Source organism: Brassica oleracea, chromosome C9, assembly GCF_000695525.1.
Source record: "Brassica oleracea var. oleracea cultivar TO1000 chromosome C9, BOL, whole genome shotgun sequence".
NCBI lineage: Eukaryota > Viridiplantae > Streptophyta > Magnoliopsida > Brassicales > Brassicaceae > Brassica > Brassica oleracea.
Window position 1 is genome coordinate 35,352,574 of NC_027756.1, and position 13,088 is coordinate 35,365,661.

The 13,088-nt window shown below is 35.7% G+C and overlaps 1 protein-coding gene across 1 annotated transcript; it reads right to left on the reverse strand.

The window, feature by feature from the left end:
• Window positions 1-7,381: 7,381 nt before the first annotated feature.
• Window positions 7,382-8,957, reverse strand: LOC106315873 (pentatricopeptide repeat-containing protein At1g71460, chloroplastic-like). Its single transcript, XM_013753703.1, has 2 exons — window positions 8,222-8,957; window positions 7,382-7,833 (listed from the first exon to the last, which is right to left on the reverse strand). The coding sequence occupies exons 1-2, from the start codon at window positions 8,499-8,501 to the stop codon at window positions 7,772-7,774; spliced, it is 342 nt and encodes a 113-aa protein (XP_013609157.1). The 5' UTR covers window positions 8,502-8,957; the 3' UTR covers window positions 7,382-7,771.
• Window positions 8,958-13,088: the final 4,131 nt, after the last annotated feature.

Genomic DNA, 13,088 nt, shown 5'->3' on the forward strand with positions numbered 1-13,088 from the left:
CTACCACAAGAAGTAAATCTCCGTCTTTCCTCATTCTATACAAGGAAGGCTCTTTTGTGCATTTGACGAACTTCAGGTCTCCAAGTGTTTGGTTTAGCTTCTCATTCCACGCTCTCGGTGCTTGTTTCAAACCGTAAAGTGCTTTCTTGAGCTTATACACCTTCCCTTCGCTGCCTTTTACCTCATATCCCTCCGGTTGACTCACATACACATTCTCCTTCAGTTCTCCATATAAGAATGCAGTCTTCACATCAAGGTGGTGAACTGGCCAACCGTGTGAGGCAGCCAAGGCGATAATAAATCTTACAGTCTCTATTCGTGCCACAGGTGCGAACACCTCTTCATAATCTATTCCATGGCGCTGAATGTAACCTTTTGCTACTAACCTCGACTTGTGCTTGTTGATGGTGCCATCTGAATTTCGTTTGATTTTGAATATCCATTTTAGACCAATTGCTTTGGCTCCTGGAGGAAGGTCTACTAGTTCCCATGTGTTGTTTCTAACGATTGAAGAGATCTCATCGTCACATGCATCCTTCCATACCTTATCTTCTATTGCCTCTGTGAAGTCATACGGCTCTTGGTTTAATAGTAACAGCATTCTTTCTCCTTCGATCTCAGCTAGGTAGACGTAATCGTCAAGGTAGCTAGGTTTCTTGCTGATGCGAGTTGATCTTCTAACTTCTGGTTGAGTTTGCTCTGTATTCACTTCAAACACTGGCGCCGAGCTCTGTCCTCCTAGTTCATCTTCTTCATCGGGTACTTTAGTGGCTGATCCATCCTCAAGATCTTTCTCATCTTCTTTTATACCATTGTTTCCGTATTCTCCAAAAATAACCTTGAAACTCCCTGGTTCATCAGTGGTTTCTCTTGTCGATCTGCTCCAATTCCAACCTTTGGTTTCGTCAAAAACCACATCCCTGCTTACTACAAGCTTCCGCGTTGAGGGATCAAATAGGCGATATGCCTTGGACCCTGGTTCCGTGCCTAAGTGTACAAGTGCTCTGCTTCTGTCATCTAGTTTCCTTAAGTGTGGTGTCTCAGCTTTAGCATATCCAATGCACCCAAACACTTTCAGATGTCCGATGTTTGGTTTGCGTCCTTTGAGAGCTTCATATGGCGTCAACGCTTCAAGTACTTTAGTTCCAACTCTGTTGATTAAGTATGTGGAATGTCTAACTCCTTCTCCCCATAGATAGTTGGGCACATTCATATGCTTAAGAATGCTTCTTGTCATCTCCATAAGGGTTCGGTTTCGACGCTCCACTACACCGTTTTGTTGAGGAGAATAAGGAGCTTTTAGATGTCGGTTAATCCCTGAAGATTCACAGTATGATTTGAACTCGTTTGATGTGAATTCACCTCCTCTGTCAGTTCTTAACGTCTTGATCTTTGTCTTTGTTTCTGCTTCCACCATGTTTTTGAATATTTTGAATTTTTCAAACGCTTCGCTTTTCTCTTTCAACAATATTGACCACATGTATCTAGAGTAGTCATCAATAAGAACGAAGATGTACCTATTGTTCCCAGCTGTGGGAGGAGTAATTGGCCCACATAAGTCTCCATGTATCAGTTCTAACGCAGTCTCAGCTCGATATGTTGAAACAGAAGGGAACGGACGTCTTGATTGTTTGCCAAGCAAGCATGAAGAGCAAGTATTTTTATCGATATTCAGTTTCGGTAAACCTAACACTAATTGATCTTTAATCATCCCTTTTAACGAGCTTGCCCCAATGTGTCCAAGACGCGCATGCCATGTATTTGATTCGGATATAGCAGCCACATGGAGACAATGATCATCAACTATATCCATTAATACTTTGTAGAGCCGGTTGATTGATCTTTTAGCTTTGACAATGAGTTTCCCTTCCCTGTCATGGAGAGTGAGGTCTCCTTCTTTCATTCTTACTTCACAGCCAGATTCAGTTGCTTGTCCGAGGCTGATGATATTGCTCTTGAGATCCGGAATATAGTAGACATCGGCTAGTAGCTTCTTTGATCCGTCTTGGTTTATAAACAGAATCGATCCCTTGCCTTTAATGTCGATCCTGGAGTCATCCCCGAACCGCACTTTCCCTGTTACCGTCTCATCAATTTTCTTGAAATATTTACGTTTCCCGGTCATATGATTGCTTGCCCCGTTGTCTAAGTACCAGACCCTCTCACTGTCAGACTCTGTTTCAAATTCTTTAGGCTTCACATTCTTCTCATTAAGATAAACAACTTCATGCATAAGTAGCCTATCTGCTTCTTGAGTCTCTTCTGCTCTATCGGATCTACTTTCATATGCCTCTTGCAGTTTCAGCACTCTGTCTGGACATGAAGATGCGAAGTGCCCGTTCTTATCGCAACGGAAACATGTGATTTTTGATATATCAAATTCTCGGTAGTACCTCCCACGTCCACGACCTCTACTAGGGAACCTTCCTCCACTCCTCCTCGTCCATTGTAGTCTCGGTTTGACTGGAAGTTTTGATTCTCTGAGCTAGCATACATCAATTTGTTTTGTTCTTCTCCTCCGTCTGTATTATCTTCACTTATACGTTCCTCATATGCTTTTAAACGACCAACTATGTCTTCAAAAGTTGTTGAGTTAAGATCGAGAACTTGCTCCAGCGACGCCACTATCTGTATATATTTCTTCCTAGGTAGACTTGAGAGAAATTTCTTTACCAGTTTTGACTCCTCGATGTTCTCCCCCAAAGATGCAGATTTTGACGTTATTTCTGATAGCTTGCCGACGAATTCATCGATTGAATCAGTTTCCTTCATCTTTAAGCGATCAAATTCTGCTTTTAAGGTTTGTAATCGAGCTTCTCTGACTCTGTCTGCTCCTAGATGGCGTGCTTTGATCGCATTCCAAACTTTCTTAGCAGTCTCGAGCTCTCCAACTTGTAGAACAAGGGCTTCGGGTATGGATTGGAAGATAAGCGCAGTGGCCATGTCGTTTTTTTCCGTCTCGGTTGTTTCGATCTCCACAGTCTCCCATACTTTGTGAACCTTGAAAAGAAGCTTCATACGGATAGCCCAAACAGTATAATTCGATGAACTTAGCATTGGACAACTTATCGTCGATGTTCCTTCTTTCGGTTTTACCACACTCACGGTAGTAATATCACCCATCTCTTATACCTTGATTGATCTCAGTTTTAGCTCTGATACCAATTATTGGCTTAACGTATAAATATGAGTCTCAAAAATTATCAAACTCTCTTTATTAATTTAGGAAAATCACTCAAAACCTAAATTCTCACAAAGTAATCTCTAAGCTCACAAGTTCATGACACACCTCACCATCTTCTTATATAGAGATATAAATCCTAAACTCATTAGGAAAACACTTTGTTATTATCTTAATTTAACTAAGATAAGGATAACTTGATTCCTAAGCTATCTTCAAGTTTATCTCCAACATCCGTCACCAGATTTGATATTATCCGAGCCAATCAAAACTTCAAGCTATCCAACTCTCATGTCTTAATACAGTATAATGACTCAACTGTTTTTGATGAGATAACGGAACCGGTTTCTCCCCTGAAGAACGTTTCTGGTTCCGTAATCACAATGAGCTACTATGCGTAGACAACACTATCACCCATCTTCCAGGTAAACCGAAATTTTGGCTGTTTATACCAATTCCTCATTTTAACTGGTTCGATAATTGCATGTTTTTTATTCTTTCAGACATTATTGGTGAGCTCGCTGCTATAAAGAGTATTGTAAGTGACCCTCCAAAAGGGAAATATCGTGTCATGTCAACCATCAAAATTGTCGGGTAATAATTTATTTCAGGTTAAGACCCTCAACAATTTAATAATTAATGGTACAAAGCCCTCATCAATTTTATAACTGATAACGCCCTTTTTGATGAACTTACACGTTGATTTTTTCCTACTCTGTTTGCCATTGGCAGTGATGTGTCTGTGACCATGAGTATGTTCGAATCACAATGGAAGGCTTATGGGTGGATCCAAGGGTTGTTGTCGCAACAATCATAAATCCCAAGATTGTAAGAGTATTTTTGTTTCTATATTTAAAACAATTAACGTCTGCTACTTACTTTGTGACTCACTCTGTTTTTTGTTCAGAGCAATAGTTACTGATGTGTACGTCTGTTGTCCGAGACTAACCTCAAGCTCCCAAAAAAAGACAATCAATCCTTCATGATCAAGACTGTTTTCAAAAGAAAAAAAAATGTCTGATTCCTTTTGATAGCAGTCAAACAATGCCCATAAATTTTTAAACGCTCAACCAACAATTATGATTTTCATTGGAACATTGTTTCTAGATCATATACAAGTTTTGCTTTAGATCACCTAAATAGCAACTGCCTACAGTGACCATCACAATTTCAGTCTTCTCACCTTTCAGTTTTAGTGCTCTTTTATTTTGTTTATATTTACTTTGCTACTATCCTTTTCAACAACTATTACTCTAATTTTTATACAAAATCCATTTTCACATTATTATCAGTATCACTCACATTATTACTCTATTTTCCCATTACTCATTTTATTGCATAAAACAAGATTCTACACATACTTGGACTGTGACTGACTTCACATACACCATGGTCGTATTAGTTACAACTTTAACAATATTCTTTAACAATATTCTTATAATAGTTCTTTCTAACGTAAGTAAACTTGATAATGTAACTTACCACTACTAAACCCTTCGTCATCTTCATGCATGAGATGATGCATCACAAACATAATAAAAAGCAGCATAAATATAACTCTGACTAAATGGAAACTTTGATTCTTTCCTCCGTGTGAAGTTGAAGTCGCCTCTTAAAAAGGGAATTCATCACTTCAATGATACTCTAAAGTAATAATTCCACCTCCACTACTCCTTATATCCCATTTTACAAAACGTTAAAATAACAAGCGAACATTAACATCAGTTTGTTTACCTGTTGCACAGCTATGACCAAACAATTTGAAGAAACTTTGACAACCTCTCGAGATCATCATACTTCGGATAATCATTCCTCATAATTCTTAGAAAAATAATTAAGGCTAAACAAGTTACAAAAATAGCCATAGTCAACCAGTTGAAGATGGAGAACCAATAGATTAGCAAAACAAAATAAACTCCTTAAAGTCTTATAAAGCTTAAACAAACACTTGAAAATATGAATTGGATATAGAAATTGTGACGCAAGAAAGCAATGAAACACTCAGTATGAGTACATTATGATAGTGTGAACCATAAATAATAGAGAACCAAAAAAGAGTATATACAAAAGCTGACACATACACGATGCTCAAATAAATGATAATACAAATATACATCAAAACGTAGGGCTAATGGAACATTCGTCGAAATCTTTGTACATAATACCTCAAACCAACCTTTCCACTTCTTCCTAAATTATATTGGTATTGGGTTGTCTTGGACGAGATTAATATGAAAGATCTATAAAATGAAACAAAAAATTTAAAACCTACATACCAATCCTTCTCAACCCAAAACATAATAAACTACAATAACCTCAAAATTATGAGTTAATCTTAAAAAACAACCAACATCAAGACCATTTTAAACCAACTCTATAATATAGATACAACCATTAGGAGCAAGTACAATAATGCATACCACATATAATTCTTCTTCCAATCAAACCATCCACCCTAAGCATAATTAAATACATAAATCATTATCATATATATCCTTCCATTCAAAATCCTAAAACACGAATTTTTTTATCTAACAATTATTATACAACCCAAAATAACAACAAATGCATATCCATATCCCGCACGTAGCGCTGACCGACTCCAGTAAGTATAAAATTAATACCGTGAATGTGAATGTTAATTTATTTACGTTTATGATGATTGATACGAAAGAAGAAAAATGAAGAGAAAAAAAAGCTATAATGACTGGATATTGCGGCAATATATGTTTAGAAAACGACCGACCCAAAGCATCAAATAACTGGTCGATAACAACGTCATCGACGTATGTAACTACATATAGATGAAGAGATGCATAATACATATATAATATAAGCAAGCATTAAAAAAATAATTGGTAGTTGTAAACTTCGTAACATTGGATTGCTAGTTCGTAATACCGGACAAAAACTTGGCTTCGGTAGTCTGGTTCTCCCGATCCATCCCAAGACATTCCACTCATGACTGATGATGATCTTAACTAGATGTCCAACCAAAGACATGATGCTTCAATGGGGACTCCAAGTTGACACAACTTGTCTCCTGTGTAACCTGCATACAGAATCAAGAGACCATCTCTATTTTCACTGCTGCTACAGTTGTTATATGTGGTCTATGATAGCGAGGAGATGCATGATCACCCCTAGGCGTGCTTGGGATGAAACGGTCACCCAGATGCAAGCGCTGCTTCCGCAAAAAGCGAACCGCCTCCTAACACTTCTTTCATGGCAGGAAACTCTTTGCTGGATTCGGAATGAGCGGAACTCTCGCATGCACACCAACACTTTCTGATCCGTTGATGCAATCTTCACAATCATTGATGGACAGATCAGAAACAAAACCCAAAGCTTTAGGGATTCAAACCCAGCCCTATCTTCTACTATGTTCCAACGATAGATTGATATCGCTCCTTGATATGCTTCATCGTGAACTTTTTCCACTTCCTCTTCTCTGAAAACTGATGTCGGAGAATCAACATTCCTCTGCATCATCAGACTAGGTCGTTGTGCCTCACATCAACATGAGAGTTCCTAATTGAGATTCTAGGGTTTATTTCAATTTGTATGGGTTGTACATGCACTTGCCTTCCAAACACTAGCCCATTGGGTTTGTACTTTTTTTTTATTTTTGGTAGTAATGAAAACCAGTTTACAAAAGAAAAAACATTGGATTGCTAGTTGCTACCATGGTAGGTTAAGCGTTAGAGGATAGTGTGGAGAGACCAGTGGTTGCCTGATACAAACTAAAATCTGATTGCCTTCTACTTTGAGAAGATAATTACTATAAAGAGCTCATTATTAGAAAGACACTTAGACCATGATTAACCTGGAGGTTCTTAGAGTGGCGTTCCGCTAAGAACACCATTATCCTAGAGACCCTAAATGGGTCTCTTATTTTTTTTTTTAATATTTTTTAATTGTAAAAGTGAATTAAGAGACTGGAGTAAGAGACCAGAAAATTTACGTGATCCACTGCATGTCTCTTATTTAAGAGTTCTTAAAAAAAAAATTAATTAAACACCAAATATTTTAAATTTTTATTATTAAACTTAAACTTTTTCTTAAAACATATTACAAGATAACATTTTAAACATTGATTTTAAAATAAAAACATAAAAAATAAAAACAAAGAATTTGTTTGATAACTTTGTGAGAAGAATAAAAATTGTTTTGTGATTAAATAGAACTTGTGCATGATTGTGAGAATGAGAGAAGAAGGAACTTGTTTGATGAGTGAATGACTTTGTCTATAAAATGACCAAGCTGAATAAACACATATATATATAGATATAGAACAACACAACAACAATACTAAACTCAGAGATGGGAGAGAGTAACCACAAACACAGAGACACATACAATGGATCATATATGGGACAGCCTCTCAATATGAAGAGACAGAACCAACTTAAAACCACAAACACAGAGAGATATAACCAATAATTGTAGCTTTCCTATGAGACAGCTTCTCAGTATGAAAAAAACATCTAAAGGGCACAGTTTTATTTACACTAACTTCCATTTTAATCTATCTAAAACTCAGAAACAAACAGAAGAAGCTACAACTTCATATCAGCAGTTGAAGCTAGCTTATAACTCACTACAACATTGTAGCCCAAAGCTAGCAATCCTCCAAGTGTCATCCGACCAACCTGCTAGACAATAGCAACCAAGTCACCCAGAGAAGCGTTGTGAGGAATATCTTTAAAAAAGATATGTTCAAGCTGGCTGCCATTAGGACCATAGCCATGATGCTTTTCAGCAGAGACTATCAGAAATTAACAAAATCAAGGAAAAATACTGCACCAGAAACCATAAACATTGTAATTATAACAGAGTTTGGATAAATCCCTTCTTGACTTATCATCATCCTAAACAACCCCAATGCTTCCCACTGCCTTTTGTTGTGAGCCAATCCAGCAATCATTGCCCCCCAAGAAACTATATCCTTCTCTTCAATAACATCAAACACTCTACGCGCAAGCCCTACTTTACCACATTTAAAATACATATCAACAACCGAAGTCTTGAGAAACTCACTACTAAACAAACCGTTCTTAACCGCAAGAGCATGCGTCTTCAACCCCTGCCTCAAAGCAGACGCGCCAGCAAAGCTCTTAAACACGTTAGACAAACTATAAACATTCAAATCAACCCCTTGCTCTCTCATCTCCGCAAACGTAGAAACAACATCCTTATACCTCCTCTTCCCAGATATCACCGTCCCTCTAAGCAGCGCGTTCCAAGAATAAACATTCGAGCTAGAACTTTCGTCGAACACCTTCTGCGCATCCTCAATTGAACCGCAAGCAGTGTACATATGAACAAGCTTCGTCCCAAGGAACTAGATTTTCTCTAACCCGTTATCTGTATGTGAACGTGGACCTGCTTGCCGTGAACGAGCGACTTCCGGCGAACACAGGCGGTTAAAAGCGCGGAGAAAGTCGTCGCGTTTACGGGGATCCCTCTCTGTTCGAGGTAGTCTAGGATGGTGAGAGCGTAACATCTCGTCGGAGAAGCGGTTCTCCGAGTAACTGGGAAGCGGGACCGTCTCACGCACATGTTCACAGTCGCCGATCGGAAGGAAAGCAAATGTGCGCGACTGAAAGAGAGCTGGTGTATCGCCGGCGAACGGAATCCGGTGGAAACGGCGGAGGAGGACGTCGACGCGTGGAGGCATCTGAGTCGTGTAGTAGCCATGAAAATCGTATCGGCGACTTCAACGTTTTGGTTTTGGTGGCTGCACCAAATTAAGAAACGTCTCCTATTCAGGAGAAATAATAACCGTCTCTTGTTTTAATAGCTACTAGATCCGGACCGCCCGACCGGGCGGTGTTTTTCTATTTACGTGATGTAATTAAAAATTATTACACCATTATATAATGTATCAAAATTATAATATAAATGATGAAAAGAATTATGAGTTAGTATGATATATGAAAAAGATAAATAATGTATAATTTTTTACGGAAATTAATTTATTCAACGGCTATGAAAAAAATAACTTATTTAAAATTTGATTAAGATTTGTAAAAGATTTTTTTATACAGATTATGAATAATATTGAAAAAGTTACAATTTAATTAAAAGCTTGAGTTTGTGTTAAATAGAAAACTATTTGAGTCATTTAGCATTGAAAAAGACCCATAATTTTAAAAGCCCATGTGTAACAGTTTTTTTTTCCGGGAAGCAGACATTTTTTTTTTGGGAACTCGGTTTTGGCAAACGGTTGATGTTCTCTTATCTCTCTCAATCTTCTACGATCTCTCTATCTTCTTCAATGAGAAGAAAACAAAACAAATCCGATTCTGCACCTCGAATTCCTTCTTATAAAGATAGATGATCGAGAATACTAATTCCATCAGAAGAGCTATGCAAGGTTATCAACTGTAAACCTAATCGAGTACTTTAAATAATTTTTTTGTTTAGATATATATTGAACTTGCAGATCTTACAGTGATTTGGAGATATTAGACATGGAACAATCAGATCTTCAAACTTGATAGATCCACCGACGACTTCATCTCCTACGATCATGGAAACGGGTTAAATATTTTACTTCTCTTTGAAATCCAAAGCCTCAGCCATAGTTGGATTGAGATCCAAAAGCGATGCATCAAATGCATTTGTTATTTGAACTTCACTTACGATATTGATAGTTAAAAACAATTATAAAATCGTATAAATGTTTGATATTAAACAAAATAATTAATTATTTTCATACCTCCAAATTCACTGATTTTAGCAAATCTTATCAAGCAAACAATGTCTTCACCAACATGTTTCTCAAGATGATGTTCGATTTTCTCAGTATAACGGCCCCAAAGACAACATGCCAAAGCATTACCACTGTTTTACACACATGAAAACATAATTTTATATTGAAATCAATCTAAGTTTATTGAAATCAATCTAAGTTGCGATCTAATTTATTATATTGCGTTAACTACAATACATGTTGTCTCGTATGCGAAACAGAATCCTTTTCCTGTCTTCATTATGGACTTGGATGATCTGAACTTCACCAATATCAATAGCTTGGCCTATTATGTCTGTCATAAGTAAATATAGTAACACTAGTCAGAATATGTAGTACTGAAAAGATAAAATAATCTAAGAAAAGCAGTTCAAAATTATATACCAATAAGACACTTAGTATCAGCACTTCCATTTAATATCTCTTCGTAACTTGCTAGAGATAAAAAGCTGCTATCGTCAGTGAGATCTGAATCTGTAAAAACAGTATCGTTTGTGATATTCATCTTATAGCCCAGTTTTGTTGGTTTGTATTTGCCACTGGTTCCAGATATTTTCGTGTTCTGAATAACACGCCATTTTCCAAGAGGAAGGTTACGTTGAACTCGCTTAATGAGAGTTCTCTTGCACGAGCACTGATCTTTAGCACCCTAATAATAACAAATGATTGTTTCAGAATTAAAATCTACTTTATTAAAATTCAAAAAAAAATACAAAGATTATAGAACTAACAGTTTGATCAGCTAAAACCATTTATAATGTTTCATCAGCGTAAGGTGGGTTTTGTATCCATGAGTGAACCAGTTTCACTTGAACACGCCACGCATCCTTAAAGGGTTTAAGATCGCTGATCAAATGAAATCTTTTGTTAGCAGACATGATTTTTTTGTGAGGTAAGTCGTAAAAGAATGTGTAGAATGGGTTTGTACTCGGGTAGAATATATAGTAGAGGGACAATACCCTAGTTGAGAATAAATACCTTTGCTTATTTTGCAAGGCATATTAAGCGAAATAAATGAAAAGAAGATTTTGTTGATTCTGTTTCTTGTTTTCGAAATTATGGTAAAATCTTAATGGTTATGATTTGAATAGGAAATGATAAGATCTTGTTCTTGTTCCGCAAGTGTGTGGGTCAATTTTTTTAACGCAATACAAAACGCTAAAGTTGAGGAAATATCTTAATCACTCTCGCAAGGAATCTCTTGTTTGCATTAATATGCAGAATATTTTGTTTATTGTGTGTTATTGTTAAACCAACAAAATAGGAAATGGTAAGATTATATTAGTGAAATTCGAATATTGTGTTTATTGTTTAGTAGTTATGGATCAAATTTTATATATATCTTTCTTGTTCCGAAATTGAAGGGGAAATCTTGTTTAGAAACAAATTAGTAAACTCTGCAAATATTTCTAATTATTTTTTCTGAAGTCTAAGTAGAAGATTGTTAGGGAAAAAGATTTTCAATTCAAAAATATTAGATTTTAATAAGATAGATAATGATTATTAATTATTTGGACATATGGAAGTCAGTGGAATATTTCCATATAATAAGGTGGTTATAAATATGCTACTGACACCGCCGTGAAATTAATTGAACTGAAATTGTTCAAACTCGTGTGAGAATCATTGTTAGTTTTTCTTAGTTTAATTACTTATAAAGCTTATATAATTTGATGTTCGTGCAGGTTACGCAAGCTAAGGATGAGATTCATATAATAAGCAATGTTAGGGTGTCGATATTGCAGGGGAATTATTTATGTTTGTTCCTTTATTTAAAAATATGTATTTTGTTTGAGTTTATTAATAATATGTTTCCTTTTTTTGTGGTTCGTTTGAGTTATTTTAGGAAAACAATGAATAACTGGAAAAGACAATCATTTTTAATGTAAGACTAATTTAATTTTCAATGGCAGTTGACTGTAAATATTGTATAACTTTTAGGGTTATTCTATAAGTGTACTTCTGTTTTAATAAAGTAGATTTTTCTTTTTCTTTTTAATCTTAACTATGTCGAGAGACTCAATAAAAACTAGGGATAATGATGCTTTAATAACCTTATCCTAAGAATCCTGCTTGATCGTGCTTTTATTGATGTAGTTTCTTGAAGAGGATACTTTTGGCACGTTACAAAGTTAGCAATGAGTTTATCTTTTCCTAGATTTGACTTATAAGAGCAAAAACCTTTTGTGTTATAAAAAATCTTTGTGACTTAAAAAGAGTGCTGGATAAAGCACGTGGGACCATTCGCTCTCTCTCTAGATTGGCTCTTCGAGTCAGGGAAAGTTAAGGAAGTGCAAATCCTTAGACTATTGAAGAATTTCGTTTGTCAAAAACTAATTACTTTACTTCGATCATCTACAAATATAAATTATTGTCATGTATAACCCCACTTGGACGTAAAATGACATGAACTATGTGCGAATCAATTTTATAATTCACGTAGAATAAACCATGACTGGTAATAACGTACTATATAAGTAAATAGGTTTGGCCAAAAGTCTATCGATCTTGTGTGTATTTAAGGAAAACTAGGGGTTGGATTGTTAATTATTTTATTTAAACAATTTAGTTATAATGGCTAACTGTTAATATACTAGTGATCTTGGCGCGAAATTTTTGCATTTTAATCTATTTTTGTCTCTTGCTTACTAATCTAGCATTCAGTTTTTCAAAGTATTTTATCTTCACCATCTCCTATTGTCTTGTTTACATTTGTTTTCACGTTCTGTCGTTTGATTTGTCTTAGTTTTGGCTTGTGTAATAACTTAATCATGCTCATTCTTCTTTCATTCTTTATTGATTGATATTTTTATCTCGCTTAACTCTGTGTTGCCACTAATTTGCTCGAATCATTTTTCATCATCTGCTTCGTATTCTTTTCATATTCATTAACTATTGTCTGCAATCTCTTTAAATCCTAAAAATCCTACATGTTCTTTTGTTTTCTAAATCACATATTAAATATTGTTGAAACTGTTTATTTATTCTAATAAATCCTTACGATTATAACTAAGATGATATGGATAAAAGACTGATTATAATTTAGTTGAAATAAAAGTCTAAAGTAGAAGTTATTAAACTTGCAATCTTCTTTTTGTCATCCAAGATAGCTTTAGTCAAATCAATTATATTGATTTAGAAAACCCATAA